The sequence below is a fragment of the Pterocles gutturalis genome, unplaced genomic scaffold (assembly GCF_000699245.1).
Source record: "Pterocles gutturalis isolate BGI_N339 unplaced genomic scaffold, ASM69924v1 scaffold13504, whole genome shotgun sequence".
Taxonomy (NCBI): domain Eukaryota; kingdom Metazoa; phylum Chordata; class Aves; order Pterocliformes; family Pteroclidae; genus Pterocles; species Pterocles gutturalis.
Genome location: NW_010135918.1, coordinates 95,704 through 115,023, shown reverse-complemented (window position 1 = coordinate 115,023; position 19,320 = coordinate 95,704). Strand labels below are relative to the sequence as shown.

Sequence of the window (19,320 nt, the reverse complement as noted above, 5' to 3'; positions counted from 1 at the left end):
ATTTTGATAATTGTGTAATGTAAGGAAATGAATGGATGTTATCCCAGATTAAAAAAACCCTATTTTCTAGTGTTTGGTCAGGTTGAATTCTTCTTAAATGTAGATATACTCTGTTACTTCATGTGGATTAAGTCACACAGGTATATTTATAAGATAAAATTTTGTGTTGCATTTTGGCACCATCTGGGAGCATGTTACATTTTCTTTGATGACTTTTAGGTCCAACTTGCTCTAAATGGCTGCAGCCATTTTCCATCACAACTGTCTTGTAGCTCAGGGAAATAGCGAAAGCTTATTGTATTGAATTTGTTTAGAGGTTGAGATTCGAGACATTCTTTCAAAATTAACACAATCTACAGGTTCTCTGCCCTTTTGCAGAATGTAGTCAGGCTCGAGACAGTTAACACTTCAAAAATAGAATGCCTTCCCCATCCCCTCAGCCCCCCTTTCTTTTTCTCGTAGCCAACATAAATATTAAAAGGCAGGCATAATGTGATCCTATCAGATCAAATAATTAGTTGTGCCACAGCATTCTGTACAATCCATAAGTGAGCTCAGGAAAGAAGGAAATGTGCTAATTGAGCTGTTTGGTCACTCTGACATCTTAGGTATTTTTCTAAGTTCAAAATATAAATAGCAGTATGGTGACTCATCTGAAAAAATATTTTCATGCTACATATGTACTAGTTTCCAAGAAAGAGGTTATGGTTAAAAGTTATTTCAAAAATTTTAGCTTAAAAATCTGTGATTCTAATTTTTCTTGTAAGCAGGAGAGGTGAGCTTTTCTGATGACAGTATATACATGTTGATGAAGAGGCATCTGTCACCTGGGTTCGAAGATAAAGCAAGAGCTTCAAGCGGTCATTATTGCTTGGTTATGCCATGAAGAGAGTGGTGGATTTCTAATGAAAATTTACTGCAGGTAGAATTTCTGAGAGTCTTCAGGAGACTCCCATTCCTTGATTAAAAGCATCAGAAGGTTGTCAGAGATAAGAAAGCAAGCAAATGTACTCCAACTGGAGTTGATGCTATACACCCATTACGTTTTTTCATACATTGAAATTAGAAAATCCTGGATGAATGAAATGGCCAAATAACCCTAAATTAAAAACCAACAAACAGCTTGTTTCAATGCTTTATTAATGGCTGGAAAATCTCAAATCCTTTATGGTAACTCATCCTTCTTTTAGAAGCCATCTTCTACCCTTCTAATGTATGAATGGGTCTGCAATTTCTCCAAACAAAGTTCAGCCTTCTATTTTTATTTTTTTTTTCCCCAGGCTAAGATTAAGTTGCTCATCATAATTTTTTCTTAGTGAAATGGTATTTCCACTTTATCACAGAATTTCCCTCTGTTCTTTTTTTTCTAAATATCAACTGGAAGGAAAGAAACTATCTTCAATTGTTTTTGAAGTTGTAGACTTTTATTTAAAATGTATCATTACATGTAACTTAATTTCTTAATTTTTCATACAAAAACATTAAGAAGCAAGTAATGTCAAGATTCCATTTTGCAGTTTCTCTGAAATTATTAAAAATGCCAGGCAGCATGCAGGGAAACACATGCTCTATCCTGTACAGAAAGCCAGCACGGTTTAAGCTGTTTGCTTTTTGGTGGTTAGAGGGCTTAGGAATATTATAGCGTTATGCTGCCGCACTTGACATTTGTTCCCTGCGCCCTTCTGTTTGTGAGTGCTTTGTGTCATCCTGGTAGTGCTGTGACCCAGAGAGTGTTTCACTCTTTTGCTGCAAGAGGCTGCGTCTATCGAAGAGGTAATTTGGCTTGGGTCAAAAGTTGTAGGAATTCGCTTCCTCTCTAAGCTGCTCTTCTAATGTGCTTACAAGAATATTTGCATTACTTGTCTTTCTTGGACTTGTGTCTTGTAGTTAAACTGTCATTTGTGAATGTAATGGGAATACTAGTGGGGTCTTTAAAACCCTGAATTTAGCTAATTAAGATTTTCTTACATCTGTGAATTTCATCTTGTAAGGCTTTATATCATATACTCCGAGCCCTGTTTCCTGCTTCTGAATTCCGTATGGTGAACAAGCTATATAGAAGCTGAAGATAAGCAGGTGTCCTCAGTTTGTTTATCTTTTCTGGGGCCATGTTTTACTCTTTTAGAAGTCTGCAAAAATATTTTGTTTTGTGAACCAGCCTCAATTAGTTGTATTTGGAAGGACATGGCTCTGACATCTTGGAACTGTCTGAGGTGGTTTCATGAGTAGGCATGCAAGCTCGTAAAATTCAGTAGTTTCTCATATTTGTTTTGGTAGTCTGCAGGGCTCTGTCTCTGAAGGAATGTTTCAGCAAAAGTGAGGCTAGATGAAATGTATTCTATTGAAATAATAATAAATGACTGAGTTTTTTTTTTTTTAAATAAAAGTTAGTGGAAGTGTTAATTGCAAATAATTTTTTTTGTCTGGCTAGTTTTGTAATAATATCTGTAGTTAGATGCCTGTACACAATTGAAATAATGGAGAAACAGTAACAGAAGCTTAATTTACCAAATCTTCACAAAGTTGTTCTCCCCACATTTGTTTTCTTTTTGTTTGGTTGACTCAGTTGCTTTCTTTTCCTCTAGCAGGAAGACCATGAAAGTTGTGGATCTAGTTCAACAAACCGCAGTACCACAGAAAGCATGAAATCAGCAGTAAAACCACGGCGAGTTCAGCAGTCTGCTTCTCCTGACCCTGATTTACCTCCAGGTAATCCATAATTTCAGAATCTGGATTGTATTTGAGTGATAGAAAATACCTAAATTTCATTCAGGTGGCCGCAATGGCTAAGTTAGACTATTATATCTCTATCTGCCAACAAATCACATAAAGGTGAGTGAAATACTTGAATATTATAAGAAGGAACCAAATTGCAACAAAACGTAGTTAATCCTTGTATCTTTTCCTTCCATTTTGTTGAATCCTTAAGTTTACAGAACTCATTTGTAGTGCAAGATAGACTGGTGTAAGAAACATACTGTAAGGATAGTGTGTTAGATCCTCTGTTGCTCTCGTTCTGTTTCAGATCACTCCAGTTTCTACTGCTCATTAACTGCTCAGTGGTTCACATCAAGTTGTTTTCTTGTATGTTTTTAGACATTTTATTCTCAGATTCTTATAATAGTTTTAAAGGTAAGGTTTTCTCTTTGAGAGTAGTAGTTCTGAGAGTTGTTTCTTATCGAATCCTGTATCTGCTGGGAGAGATGTTCACCACTTTTTTATTTTTTTTTTCTGACATGGAGTTTGGCTCAGTTGAACTGGGAGATATGTATGTGATATAAAAATGCCTAAGGAACTATGTGTCTGATTACTATTGCCTCTGAGTTTGCACACAAATTTGCAATATGAGGTGGTGTTTTGTGCAGAAAAATTAAATTGGAGAGTACTGGAATGCATTGCAATTTGCCTTCTTGGGGCTTCTAATTTTAGATGGGCTGAAGACATGACAGTTTTGTGTTACGCTTTTTTCTTTATATTTTATTAATAGAAAGTTTACACTTGCCTTGAATCAAAAGAGAACACTGAAATTTAGTGTGTGGAATATTATGTACTACAGAATATCATTTTGCTTTGGAGTGGGTACTTGAGGAGTCTGATCTGGAGGCTTGCTTAAGGCTCTGAGATCAAATAAACTGGAATTTTATTTTAAAAATTTTAAACCTTGGAATTGCTGGTCTCTTGGCACACACTGAGTCCTACCATGGACAGCGCTTCAGCTCTGGCAGTTCCTTGGCATTTGGTTCTTTGGATCTCACCATTTAGCAACAGGACTCGAAGGCTTGACAAATAATTCAATGATTACATTGCCTTCAGTGACAGTTTTAGGATTTTGGTTCTTCAGGTTTGTTTCCGTAAGTGTTAGCTGTGGATTTCACTGAAAGGTGTAGTCTTTGTGAAAGGCTGGAGGTCTGCTCATTGTGATGTTGACATCTGATAAAACATTCCAAAACATTCCAATTAAAACATTCCAAAAGATGTGTTTCCACAGATGCAGATGTAACGGGCACATTGAAAATTGGTTTGCGGGTAGTCTTTTATGAATGTATTGTGGTTCTTAATGAATAGTATGCTCATAGAAATTGCACATATTGTATTTGCAGAATATCTGGTGCCTTCTCATGTTAGTATTTGATAAATTCTGTAGATGTACTTTGTGCTTTTGTGGGACTGTAGGGTGCTATGACCTCCTTCATTGCCGTCATTTTCCTTCTGCAACTCCATAGAAGATGGTGGTAGTGAAGTCTACTGATTCAGTGAGCATTAGTGAAATCTTACCTTCTTGAATAGACTGTAAGCTACTTTTTGTGGAGTGAAGTTTTCTAAATACAGTTGGTTTTGGTTTTTTTTTAAATGCATTAATAACATTGTTTAATATAGAGGTCCTATGTGACAAATGGCCTCCAAGGGGGTTAGAGGCCTCCTTGCAGGAAGATTTTGTTCTCTGATGTAGGATGTGGATTTGCTAAGCTTTAACTTGCACATCCTGGATTTTTCTAAGATGTTGAGTCATCTACTTAAATTTGTTTTAGTCTTTGGAGGATGTAGGTATCATACTACTGTTGTAATTTTATTGAAAGATTTATTTGCCCTTTAGCTCTGCTGTGTTCTCAGAAATGGAGCTTACACAGAGCTTAGCTAAACATAGAGCTTTGGTAACAATAGAGCACTGCTAAGCTTACGATGTTTAGGTTTGACCAGTCTGTGGTCACTGTAGTCCTACAATATTTTGGAGGGCTGGGTCTGAAACTGCATTCATAGCAGTAGAAATTGCCTTTTTTTTTTTTTTTCCTGCTATGATGCTGGATTTGTAATGATTTTGTCATTCACAGGAGGAAAAAATAAATTAGATCAGCTTTGAAAGACCCTTGAAAGCAAAATATTGAAAAACCTTTTAGACCCATGGAGGAACAGTTTCACTTTCTTCAATGAAATTAGTAGAATGCTTTAAAATCACCATTAAATTACTGGTTATGATTCCATAGTTGCTGTTACATAGCCTGCAAAGTATTTCTATGCTGAACTTAAGAAAAGCAACTAAATGCTTTGTGCTTGCTCCTAGTTGTGTGCAGATCAGTTACACTACTCTAGTGCTGAATATGGGTCTCTTATGCCCCTTAGTTATTAAAATAATACATCAGGTTTTCTGAATTAAGATAATCTAAAAATATGTTACCGTTTTAATAAGTTGGTGAGAAAATTCTTCAAGTTATTCCACATATTTTTTCAGTAGGTTTTTAGATTGATGTACTAAAAAGGTAAATGCAGTTTATGTTAGAAACCTGATAGTACTAAGCTGTCACAATTTTGACTTTCACTGCATTTTTGGATTTCCTGTTTGTGTAGACAATGGTCTAAAATGTCTTCCAGATTTTGGTGTAATACAACTATAATCCTATTAAGATGTCAGGGGATGTTAAAATGCTATTTCTGTCCTGCTGGGACTAGCTTTGCTCAAAGGTTGACATATGCTCAAGAACAGCATAAAATGAAGCAAGATGAGTTATGATAAGTAAAATGATATGTGTTTTACAATTAAGATTTTAATATTGAAATACTTCTAAAACTGGAAATGTACTGGAATATTTTGATCAGAATAAAAATATTCTGCTAATGGTAGCTGAAAGCACATTTTGCGTTCAATAGGAGGTGGCTGGAGGCTTTGAATGCCGAAAAAGGAAAAACAACTTAGGTCAGCTGTGTAAATTTGCCATTGTGGAACTGCAGGAAGTCACTTATGTAGTGGTAAAACATTCTATATACTCGAAGGGTAAAAGCAGTATTTCAGTGTGAAAACTCTGAATAGCTGGAAACAGCAGAGCAGAACCAAAGTAGCAACCTGAGTCTGCTCTTACTGATCTCACAACTGGTCATCATTGGTCTCGATGTTCATTTTAAATTTTATTTGAATTAAAATTGTTTATTTGAATTAAAATTGGTGATATAAATTACTCTTATTTAATGCAAGTTTCAGAAAACTACACTTGAAGCCTGTGGATTTAAACCTGTATGATTAACAGTTTTTTTTAGGGTAGTTGCCAAACTAGACCTCTATAGCATGTATTAAATGTATTTTTAGATAGAATGTGAGTAGTCTTATAAGTTTTAAAACACCAGAAATTTTAAGGCTTGGTTTTTTTCTGGCACAAATGAGTTAGCTCCATAGTTACATTCAGCGTACATAAAAGCCATGAACGTGGGTAGTATTTAATTTCTTTACCATATTGGTAAAATGAGTGTTTACTGTGTACTGGGAATTCAGGTTATTTTTCCAATCATATTATGTATGAAAAAATTTCAATGGATTTCTTCCCAACAGGCTTCAGGGCAGGTGCTTACTGTTTGGGTTGTTGACAAATAGTCGTAACAAATAGTCATAACAAATTGATTTTGTTATACCTCATAGTAGTCTTACTGACCATGATGTGCATATATTAGCTTTTAGAATGAAAAAGTACTAGGTATATTAAAGTTTAGTTAACTTTGAAAAAAAACTAGATAAGGGATCAAATACACATGATATATCCATAATTGAAAAGTAACTTAGAACCTGGTGTTCACTTTTCCAAAACTATTTCTAAATATCTTTCAAGTAAAAAAGTCACTGTAATTAAAATTCTTTGTCTATGATAATCCAAAGTTCTCTGTTTTCTTAATTAGTTTGGATGTTGATTCTTTCCATCAAAAATTAATCTCTTGCACTACATTACATTCCTAGAATTTACAATTTTTTTTGGTAGAGTTTCTCTGTTGCATTTCTAGGACGCTGATTGACTTAATTGCACTAAATGCAGTTTTATGTACCCAAAAAAATCACAGGACTTAAAGGACAGTGATACTTGGTTTCTTTTAATTTTGATTTTTGAAAAGAATGCAGGTTGGAAAGAATGACTTCAGTAATAAATTAATTTAGCTTAATTTCTTTCTTATAACTCCTAAGAATCTGTTTTATTTTATAGGTTATGTTCAGAGTTTGATTAGACGTGTTGTGAACAACGTCAACATTGTGATCAACAATCTCATACTAAAATATGTGGAGGATGATATTGTTCTCTCTGTCAATATCACTTCTGCGGAATGCTATACGGTGGATGAGTTTTGGGATCGAGCGTTTATGGACATCTCTGGTGAGCAGACATTTTCTGATTTTAGGTATCATTGTGGCACTCTTAAACGAATAAAAAATTTGCAAGTATAGTAAAAATGTCTCTGTCAGAAGTAAGATATTTTTTGTCTGTTTTCATTTCTTACCAGTTTTTCCCTTGCCCTTCATTTTGAAGAGCCAGTTATAATAATATAGGTTGATTCTTAATGCATCATTGTATGATCAGAGATAATTATACAACATGTTTGGTAGTCCTCTCTGCTCATACTTGCCATCTTTCTATGACAACACTTGATTTTGTGCTTGCTGCTGGTGGTGAGTACATAGGCAATCTGTCTCTGGTTTTGTGAGTGAGCAGTAGCATCGTAAGGCGTTCCTTTGCAATGGTTTGAAATGATCTTAAAACCCTCTTAGAGGGGTAGTAAAACACGCTGCACTGTAGTGAGCATGGAGTATCGATTGCGAGACAGGCTTCATTTCACTTCGTATTTTCAGAAAAAAACCCCAACTTTTAATTTTTTTTTAATCTTGGTTTTCAGTATCTGAATATCTCAGTGTTTGAATTACCAACGTTCACCTGTAAATCTGGGTGTCCTTACTGACATTTGGTAGAGGTGGAATTTGGGCACAGTAAGAGTATATTAAGATCACACAGATCATCTCCAGTAGAATGTGGAATATAATTGTTTCCTGACCACTGGACCCATTTGTTTGTTCTAGCTAAAATTGTTACAAACGAATATGATAAAATTACAAAATATATTTCATGTTAAGATCACTATAATAGCTCTTGTTTGCTTTGGAAGATTCAAAAGAAAATGGGGAAAATATGCAAGATTCTTTCTGGGAGAATAACAAGAAGAAAATTTATTGGTCTTATGCTTTCACATGAAGCAGTACTCATTTTATAAAGAGTTCTAAGATAGAACAAAGGGATGAAAATTTGAACTGGGTGAAACTAATTTGTCTTAAGTAGTCAGCTGAAAAAGTCTGACATGTTGTATTATTCTCTTTAGTCACATAAGCAAATACTTTGCTCATGATTTAAATGATGACCACTCAACTATCTTGTACTGTTTGCTTCTAGATAAGAACATGTGTGCATTCTATGATAACTTATTTTTCTTATGCAAATTTTTTTTAACCTATATACTACTTTTAAAAGCCACTGATCTGGTACTGAGAAAGATGATCAACTTTTCTGACTGCACAGTATGTCTTGATAAGAGAAATGCAAGTGGTAAAATTGAATTTTACCAGGAACCTCTGCTCTACAAATGTTCCTTCAGGACTCGTCTCCATTTTACTTACGATAACCTCAACTCCAAAATGCCATCTATTATTAAAGTAGGTATCCAAAACAGGTGTTTTTTTGCTATTCACTTTTGAAATCTTAAGGTTTTTCGAAATATACTTTGAAATTTAAAGTAAAATGAAAAGCTAATGCTGTTGGGTTTTGCTGAAGGGATTTTTTTATTGTGTTTTGCTCATATAATGCAATTAGTCTGTGCACAGTAACAACATGTAAGTAAGGAAGTAATGCTCTCTAATCTTTATTTTGCCTGAAGCTTTAAAAAAGAAAACATAATTTAAGGAAAAAAAAGATCTACACATTATCTGTTAAATAAAAAACATACTAATCCTTTAAGGTGCCTGCAGTAAGATAGAAAGGATTTTTTTACTTATGTTGTTGTTTCAGATGTAGCTCAAACTCTCATAAATAACAGGGAAGTTCAGTGTATCAACACTATGCAGTGAACCTCGTGAAATGGATTAGCAAGCCAGGCTCGGTTCCTAGCGAGCAGTGGTGCAGTATTACTCGTGAACATCTGACACTAGGTGACATCTTTACATTTCCCAGTGCAGAAGCAAAATGCTGGGTTGGTGGAGAGAATAAATGACATTTTGCTCCTACTTTTTTTTCTGCTCTGAGTAGTTGTACATGTAAGGTTTATCTTCACTCCCTCCCTCTCAACTAATACCAGTGGTGCCCATTTGATGAGTTGAGAATTCTCTTAAATTATGAGACAGACTTTATGCCAGTCTCTTCCCAAGTTTTAATAAAAAATAATCTTCAGGTGTGTGCACTGTAAAATAGTCAATTTTGAGATAATTTTTAATGGCCATTTCTTAAGAATATAGTTTACAAGTGTCACTCTTTCAGTTGGGACACTGTTTTTTTGACTCATGATTCAGGAAGTCCTAACCTGTTGTGAACTTAAGGTTAGGAGTTAATCAGTAATCATGTCCAATTTGTCAAATGCCCCTGTTCCTTTTTATGTGCTGTGCAGCTGTATGCCTTGGATTACTTCAGGCAAATTTGGACATTTGTGGATATGGTAATAGCCATGTGAGTATTTATCCAGATAAGAATTGTCATAAAATGCTAGATACTTGCACACATGTCTGGTAGTGCATGTGTTTGCAAAAATTTCTTTTTTTTTCATATGTGGATCTTAATTTAATTAAATATACAAAGGCTGATTCTACATATTAGAAAAAAAATTTTTTTTGGTCCAGAGTAACTGGTAACAACTCTGGAAGTTGGCCTATTTTGAGCTCTATAAACAAGAAGTTAAATCTTCAATTATATTAGGACTTTTAACCATGTACCTTATAAATTTGTAATGTATATGAACTCCAGTGATAATAAGGAATCATCATATTGACTGTCTGTATTTTACTAGTTATGGTCTTTATATTCTGTGTGACAGTGCCATTACTACACGTAGACAGTAAATCTTAACGTTAAAAAGCCTTGGTTTTTAAATTAGCCAAATAGTTCCGTAAATTTTGGAGAAGTAATATGTACCTAGCTGAAGTTCTATATGCCAAGTTTGCAGTGCAAAAGTTTCTGGCCCATTACAAGTCTCTGACAGCACGCTTATATGGAAGACTGTGTCAGCATTTCCATTAAGTTTAAAATAATACTGGTGTTGTAAAAATGATGATGATTATTGTGTTATTGCTTAAAATTTTGAGTAGATACTGGACTAAAATAAAACATGTACTAGAGTGCACTGAGGTGGTAGTAATTTAACTAAATTTGTATTAAACTTTTCTGGTCATCTTTGTTCGTGTTCATTTATTGTCCCTGCCCTTTCTTAAGGCACATTTCAGTTTGTTTGACGATGTCTTTTTTTTTTTTCCCCTTATATACTCCGAATTTTTGGTCTTGCTACACCTACTTTATTTGCCTTTTTATCTTTTTTCCTTTTTAATTTGTTTCTTCTTTTTTTCTCTTCAATCTTTAAACATATAATACTGTTTCTGAAGGTGTTCATAAATAAGTTTAATTAAATCAAACATTTAGATATTCCATGCTAGATGAACATTTAAATGATTTAATAATTGTTTATTATGATCCAAAGGATAATGGTCCAAAGGTAATGATTTTTTTTCATCTTAAGTCTTTTCTGGTATTTCACTGCCATACAATTATTGAAAGATTAGATCTAAAAAGCTGTTGATCCTCACAAAATTTACATTTGATTACTTTCTGATTCATTGTATGCATGGAGATTGTGTGCTGTGGATCATCAGGATACAGTTATTTAAGAAGACTGTCTTGAAAATATTTAACTGTTGAATGGAAATGCTTTTTCTTTCATCTTATAGATTCACACGTTAGTTGAAAGTTTGAAACTTTCAATCTCGGATCAGCAGCTTCCTATGTTTATACGTATAATGCAACTTGGGATTGCTCTTTATTATGGAGAAATAGGCAACTTCAAAGAGGGGGAAAGTGAAGATTTGGTTTGCCACACGAAAGATACATTGGGAAATATCACTGGTAAATACAACTTTAACTTTTTAAAAAGAAATGTTCGAAATGTTAATCTCTTGGCTTTTTACAGATGTCAATGGGCAAGGCTGGTCACTGCGAAGGATCTCGGCATTATCCAGTTTGTTAGAGCCCCTTGACTGAGCTGTGTAAACGTGCAGAGCTCTAGCATGTTTTTCATGTTATGTTCGGGAAAGCATTCTGATGGTCCTGACTAAACTGAGGTTAAACTTTATCTAAAAAGCCCATTTTAGGAGTTGTGACCTGATAGGGTACTTTGGATTTATCTGTTACTATACAGTGCAACAAGGCACCTGTCCTTGGACAGCTTTGACTTTTCGGTATTATTTAGTTCTAATGTGTTTGCTGCCAGTTTCAAAGTGATGTGTTTTTCTGTTTTTCTTTGAAACTTGTTACTGGGAATAGATATATCAGCATTTGCTCTAAACACCAAAATATTCCTTTGCACTATGTGTTCAGTAGTTACATACATTGACATTGTCTATTCTCCTCTGCTTTTTGTTTTCATATAACGTGTATTCCCTCTTCTACCTGATCTTTCATGGTAACTTACTGTGATGTGATCTTTTGAGGAGCATCGCACTGATCACGGATGAGTTCTCTTTACCTTTGTGTGATGGCTTCCCATCTGCTGCTTCTCAAATATTGCTAGGGCTATAACAGGTACTGGATAGCCAGTGGTGCATTTTCAGCTGTGATCTTTTCACTTCAGCCTCAATCTTATGTGGGTTTACTAGGACCTGCCAACTGTGCTACTGTATTTTTTTTTTTCCTAGTTGTGTCATGTTATGTATTTGAGTGTTGAGTATATTTGAATGTATTTTATTAGGTGAATTGTTAGGAATTTACAGCAACATAAGAAGGGCAAATAGGTGCTTAGTTTGTATTAAAATCTTAGGGAAATTAAATTTTTACCTATCCATCAGAACTTAAATACTTTCCTGTTTCTTCACTTCTGTGTAAAATATAAACACAGAACACTCAGGAGTCAAGCATTCATATTGATTTACGTCATATTATCTCTTTTTACTAATTTAATCGGTAACATCATGATCTTGAACATCCAAACTTGAATCTGAAGTTTTTGTAATGTCTCAGGCACTAAGTAAAAGAGAAGAGGTACGATGGACTGTCATTCCGAATTCTGAATTTGCTTGGTTTTATGCTTTTATAGAGCAGAAGTTCATTTGCTTCTCAAAACAGGGAACTGGGATTAGAGATTCGTGTTTTAATTTTAATCTCCTCAAGACATAAGTTTTGGTTATCTTGCCAAGGTTGAATTCGGATCTGGGTGAGTAGGGAGAGATATTTACCACACAGCCAAGAGCATGATGACTTCCAGAAAATTCTTGGAATTATGTATGTAGTTGATGTGGCACTCTTATGCTTATGTTTGTAGTATTACAAGTTTGAAACTTCGTGTAAACTGTTAAATTAACTCATTTTGCTCTGTTTAAGAAATGTACAATTTTAATGTACATAAGTTTATAGTTGTTTTTGATCCTGTATTGCTGTATTCTCTGGTTTCAGAGAAATAAATAAATCATTGGAAAAATTACAGCAATGGAATTTTTTTTTTCCAAAATGTAGCCTTCAAAGTTGGTTGGCACAGATGACCATTTCACTCTCATGCCAGATGTAGAATTCTGTCATACTCCTGCTGTGTGGAACTGCAAATAGATAAGATGTCTGTAAATAGTTCTCTTTTATGTTCTCTAAAGCTCAAATAGCTTTTAGCACTGGAAACTATTTGCCCTACAAGAAATGTGGAGCTGGTTACACAAGATGTGTGATTATAAGTAATTAATATTCTGAAAATTGTAACAATTTTCTTTTGAGACATAAAACACAGTTTTTAGAAGAATGGTTAATGTGCATTTTAAGAACTCCTTGCATCTAACCAATGTTGTACTGTTTGCGGGAGAAAGGGTGAAAAAGTTCTCTATGAAGAATTGCATTACCCTTGCTTTCAGACAGAGGGTTGTCTTTGTACCATGAATATCTTTTTTTCATTCCCATCAAAATTCACCCAAATTTGGCCAAGTTTTCATGCCATAGAGAATTATGATGTATTTAGAGTTGCTTGAACTTTGTAGCTGGATTCCTGGGGCTGCTAAGGTGAGTAGAGCCATTTGAATATAGGAAAGACATTGAAAGAACAGAGAGATCATGAGAGTCAATATGAGAACACCTGGGACGGGTAGGCAGTGGCTTTCAGAAATTAGATCTGAAATTAGACTAAGCTTGCAATGACAAGGACTACCAAGGAGGAACTCTGTAATTTCCTATGCAATTTTGTTCGACTACTCTGTGCTCATTGTCGTTGTACTTAATTATATGTTCGTACCTATTTAACAGCTATGTCCTTCAGAACACAAAGCAGATGGCAATTGTTTGGTGGCCAAGCCAGAGCTTTAGAAACAGTTCTAGAAGTCCATTTCTTTCTTCACAGCAAAATATTTTGCCACATACAGGCTAAAACTGTTACCAACCGTTTTCCTTCATACCTTTTACACTTGTTTCCTGCATGGTTTAGTATCTGTGTAGGCTTATGTACACGCACATGTGCACATGCATGTACACACACAAACTTTTAAATATCTAGTGATTTTTTTTTTTTTTTTCCTCACCTTCAGTGCGGTTAAGCAGGAGTGCCAAATTGACATTAATCAGGCTACCTGTACCATCAGGTTGTGAGTTTACTTTTTTTTTTTCTGACTTCATATTATATCTGTGTCTGAAAAGGAAAAAAATCTAGTTTCTTAGCACTTCATGGTACATTCCAACCACAGATTTGAACCTCTCTGAGGAAACTTTGAAAGTGTTACTATTTTAAGAAAAAAATATGTAACATGTACATTAATAAAGGACATGTATTATCTGATGAGCTATATTAGCCACATTTTTTTTTTCCAAGAGTAGCACTTCATGAAATTCGAGATTAAGTGCACTGGAATTGTGCCAAAATTATTTAATAACATACAGACCTCCTTTATAGATTGTATTTTTATAATTTTTTGGAAGGGTTCTGAAGATCAATTAAACAGCTTAACCCAGCATTTATTAGTAAGCAGTCCCCACCCTTTCAGTTAAAGAATTTACTGGGTTCAATTATCACTAATTCTTTATCTTTTGGATAGAACTTATTTTTATTATGTCAACAATGACACAGTAGACTCAGTTACCTATCCATGTCTAGGAGTGTTCCAGTAGCATATTGCTTGTTCTTGTGTATCCAAATGTCAAGACCAAGACTGTGAGATTTGGCAGCAGGGTAGCCTGTGTCATGAATGTATGTTTTGCTGCTTGAGTAAAATCTGCTCAAATTTTGTTAAGCTGAAAGCATTCAAAATAGATGGGTAAAATTACGGGTCAGAAATATGGGTAGAAACTTGCTGTAGTTTGGTATGTAAATTCACTTAGTACTGCATCCGTAGTGGACTGTGGAGGAAATGGGTGGATTTCAGTGCAATGAGATACAAAAGTGAGAAGGGTTTGGACAAGAGCCTGTGGCAGAGCCAGCAGTTATAGTTGTGGGGGGCTGGAACTTGAGAATAAGCTTTTCGTTTGTGGTGGAGAAAATTGGCTGATGTAACTAGAAACAAAAATGATTTAGGCATGAAAGAAGCCAGGAAGCCAGGGTGCAAGGGAGAGCTGGAATACAGTTGGATGGAATTGCTGATGATCTAAGGCTGAAATACTAGAGCTGGTTAATTAAAGAGGGATCTGAAAGGTCTGAACAACAGAAAAAGATCACCAGAGGAAGACTAGTTCTCGTTAGGCAATGAAATACCAACAGTGGACTGGAAACTGAAAAGTTGTATGGTGGAGGGAGGGGTGCAGGGCCGGCGGGCAGACAGCTGGATGTGGAGCTGTTGGAGCGTGTCCATAGGGGAGGGCTGGAGCACCTCCCCCGTGAGGACAGGCTGAGAGAGTTGGGGTTGTTCAGCCTGGAGAAGAGAAGGCTCCGGGGAGACCTTAGAGCAGCTTCCAGTGCTGAAAGGGGGCTACAGGAGAGATGGGGAGGGACTCTGCATCAGGGAGTGTGGCGATAGGTGAGGGGTAACGGTTTTAAGCTGAAAGAGGGCAGATTTAGATTAGGAAGAAATTTTTCACTGTGCGGGTGGTGAGGCAGTGGCCCAGGTTGCCCAGAGAAGCTGTGGATGCCCCATCCCTGGAGGGGTTCAAGGCCAGGCTGGATGAGGCTTTGGGCAACCTGGGCTAGTGGAGGGTGTCCCTGCCCATGGCAGGGGGTTGGAACTCGATGATCTTTAAGGTCCCTTCCGACCCTAACTATGCTATGGTTCTATGATTAAATCTTCCCACGTTGTGAAGTTCCTAAGTTGGGGGGTTTGTCTTATTTCTTTATATTAAATATTTTTATTGTTTTAGGCACTATAACCTTTTGGTGGAGAACTAGATTTTTATGAATGCCTTTTAGACATCTATTTTCTGTTGTCTTGCCATTTTCTTTTTTCTTGAAAAACATTAATATTCCTTAATAGAGACCCCCAAAAATTTAATTAAATCTTTGAAAGGTCCTGAGTCACAGGTTGACCTTTTGTTTTTACTTTATGTAAAAGCTTAAATGTCAGGACAGTTTTTCTGCTGCTGATTTTAAAAGTGACTTAATGGAGATGACAGAATGCAAGCCATTTTTTTAGTTACTCAAGTGAGCAAAGTGTATTTACAGTTCATCTTCTTGAACTTGTGTGCAGGATATGAAACAGAAACACTGGATTGGCACTGTCAGACAGCTAATACCTTCCTCTCCCTATTGGGTATCTGCACCTACATATCCTTCTGAGATTTTGTCCTGTGATTTATGTCTCAGCCCGGAGGCACTTGCCCTTTTGTTGTGATATTTCACGTTATTTATTCTCCTTTGCCATTAAAATAGAAAATAGATCTCCTACCTCTTGTCCTGGTTCTGGTGTTTTAAAGTCATTGCCACTTGTTTTGTAGCTTGCCCTTAGTTAACTCATACATCTGCTCCTAATTTTACTGAGGTTGTGATATTGTTTAAAGAATTGGAATTATAAAATAATTGATTAGCAACCACAAGTAATGTGATGGGAAGCACTTCAGAATAATGGTGTTATTTCAGCACTTGAGTATTATTGTGGTATCATTCTTCATCTGGAATTTTCTTAGCAAGTTCAGAAGTTGATTCATTCTCTCCATCCTTATCCGTTAGTTCTTCACTAGGGTAGTTTCAGTTTACAGTAAGACAGAACAGGCAGACTAGGAATAGAAGCCTGGGGAAGTTTTTTTAGTAGATGGAGGTACATGCCATAAAAAAAAAGGATTCTCTGGAGCTGAACTTGAATGTTTTGTGTGTTACAGTTACGTTCCATATCCAGGGACTCTGCAACTCAGCAGTAAAGGGGAATTATGATTGCTTCTCCTGATTTACATTGGTCTGTAAGATGGGAGCATATTCTGGTCTACTAGGATCCAGAGATTTGAGTTCAAGGAAGATGATGGTCTCTATGCAGAAATAGGAAGAAACCATTAAGCCTTATTGTTTTGCAGAACTGGTTCCTGGCTACTGAATCACTGCAGTGAGTTGTCTTGTATAAAATAAGTGTGATACCTCTTGAAAGTGTAGAGGTACTGTCACCTGAGTGTGTGACTTTGTTGGAATATTGTATTCATGTTTCAATTATGATGGCATTAGATTTTTCAACTAGAAAGTGTTAGGGATTCCTTTGCTTTTAAAAGGAGATGCGGAATACGTTTCCATCTTGAGAGTCTCATACATAGAATTTTAATCTCTGGTGGTGTTGGTATCACTTCCATTTATGTGCCATCTCCTTCATTGACATTGCTCTGCTAGTGTAATTTGTTACCGATCATGAGCTACTATTTTTTATTATGCACTGTGAAGTAAAACTAGTTAAAACATCAAAAATTCAAGCTATTAGCATAGTAAATATTATGAGTTATCTTGTGGTAGTCAATTTATTGTCTTTCTATGGTATAGATACAAAATGAACATGTTACTTTGAATAAAATTCAGTTTGGCAGCACAACCACTTGATAGTATAAAAATATTGGGGGTAGCTTTTACAAATATAGAACTTGTTTCTTTTTTTCTGGATGTTAGCAATTTCTGTGCATTCCTTACATAATAAATACATGTAAATGAAACTCGTACAGAAAATATTTATTAGTTTGAAAGCACATGTGTTACTGAATTTGTGATTCTTCAAGGACAGTTCATGCTGCAAGGACAAAGTTAAGGGCTATTGCATTCTCAAAGTCAGCACCAAAACTGTTATCAGCCAGATAACTCTTGTTCCTTGCAAATTTCTTTTTTTTTTTGACATGATCTATTCCATAAGTTTTGCATTTATAATTAATGATGTCATCTTAGATGTGAGTTTTCAGTAGCTTCTTTTGCTTCTGGTGGGTAAAATATAGATGAGGAAATGAATTTTAATATCTACATTCTTTAGTGATACAAGAATGAATATCTACAGCTGTGTTCTTTAAGCACTTCCCACGATTTCATTTATGCAGTTTCATGGTTGATTCAACCAGATGCAAGTATATGCTATTGTCTGTGGGGATGGCAACACATTCCTTCCCTCTTCCCCTAGTGCCCACACTTGTATTTCTATAGCCACAGGCTCAACTGGATCAGTCTTACCTGGCTGAAAAATAATACAGACAAAAAATAAATACAAAGAATAATTTTCTACTGGGTTAGTTCCAGACTTAGAGTGGGAGATACCAGTTTCCAGACTCCTAGGGATAAGTTTCTCAAACACTTCAAAAGAAAAGATAGTAAATGTCTGAAGACCAAACTTGATTTGAACATGGAAGCAGTGAGATGCACTCACACTGCAGTCTTGTGACTGATAGCAAATGTGTTCCTTGACTGGAATCACTGCCCCGCACTATGAAGCAAGATTGTTCCAGTGTGATCTCAGCCATGGGTAACTAGCAAGGGTGAATTTAGGAACCTGATGAGCAGGAGCATTTTGTCCTTTAACAAACTCATGTATGTAGCACATAAGGGATTTATAATTATATTTCACTATCCTATATGTTTGCAGCTGATGAAGTGGTTAGCGTAGTTAGTTAGACCCGAAGAGGCTTAGTGTTTCCCATGTACATACTCCCCTTCATGCATTACTTGTTATAAAGGAATTTACGTCATATTTATGCTTTGAAGTGTTGAGAGGATGTTGTGGGTTGCTTACTAGGCTGATGTGCATTTGTTCCAAAGTTTGACTACAGATTGCATAATGGATGTAGTAGTTTTAATTTAGTGATAGAAGACAGGTTTATCTTCCTCTTTTTCTATCTTCTGTGTAAGTGTATAGATATCTCTTTTTATCTAGCTGCTGTTCTGTTTAATTTTAATGGCTTCAAAATATTAATCAATATTATAAACCAAAGTATTATTTGGCATCTTTTCTTGTTGTCTCTGTGTACATGTACTGCAGGAAAGAGGTATGCTAGATGATGGCTGAATTTATGGCTACATAGACCAAACGTTATGCATGACCCGGGCCTTACACCTCCAGATTTTTTCTTCTTTGGCAGACCTTCCACCATTTCTTCTGTGCTTGCCAGCCACAGTCTAGGCTAAACTACTCGAGTCATGCTCCATATCCGTTCTTTTTCCTACTACATCTGAAGTTCTGCCTCTTGGCCATTTTGGAGACTTTATGTGCACCTTTTCCGTATTTCCTGTGTTTCAAGATGTATGTTTGGATTGCAGTCTGCTCTCTGATACCGTTTTGTAAAGAGCAGGAGGGAAGCTTGCATTGCCCGTGTGGGAGGAGGTGTCCTTGCATCAAAACATGTGCAGAGAATTCTCAACTGGTTTTTCTTACGCTTTCTCCATTGTGCAAGTGTATCAATATTTAGACTAAAAGACTTAAAGACTGATTAGACTAAAGACTCAAAGCTCTAAAACTTGTAAGAATGGGATCTCTGAGTTTAAGTAAATAGGAATGGAATATGCCTGTTTCTGTTCTCATTTGAATGATCCATTCAGTGTTCCCCTGCAGGAACAGTACTGCATCCTGTACTACCTGTGGTCCTTCTGAAGTAGTCAATACCCTTGGGAGTCCCGTAAGAGTGGTGATGAAGCCAGATAGGCTGAGCTAATTGTGCTGTTTGTACAAGCACAGTGCTACCCATGTGGATCATGAATCTTGGAATTGTGTCTTTGGGGAAATCCTTGTTTTGTTCTGTATGCGGTCTCTAGTATTCTTTTCACAGAAGACCAACATTTCTTTTTTTTGACTCACAGGTGGCATACCATTTTTTTTGGGGGTGTAGATGAACCTGTATCTTTGAATACTTGAAAAGCTTGCTTTTAAACAAAGGAGGTTTTCAACCTTGATTTTTGGATCTGTGCTCTGTTTACATTTTCCTTATTGTGGCTTTTTGC

The 19,320-nt window shown here is 35.9% G+C and overlaps 1 protein-coding gene across 1 annotated transcript in view; it reads left to right on the top strand.

Annotated features, from left to right (window-relative positions):
• LOC104468082 (vacuolar protein sorting-associated protein 13B-like) overlaps window positions 1-19,320 on the top strand; it is a gene marked incomplete at its 3' end in the record, with an annotated part of 132,375 nt that overhangs the window by 33,421 nt on the left and 79,634 nt on the right. The window contains exons 3-6 of the mRNA XM_010082092.1: window positions 2,589-2,709; window positions 6,957-7,124; window positions 8,268-8,449; window positions 10,721-10,895. Coding sequence (XP_010080394.1) covers window positions 2,589-2,709; window positions 6,957-7,124; window positions 8,268-8,449; window positions 10,721-10,895 — 646 coding nt within the window. The remainder of the gene's footprint in view (window positions 1-2,588; window positions 2,710-6,956; window positions 7,125-8,267; window positions 8,450-10,720; window positions 10,896-19,320) is intronic.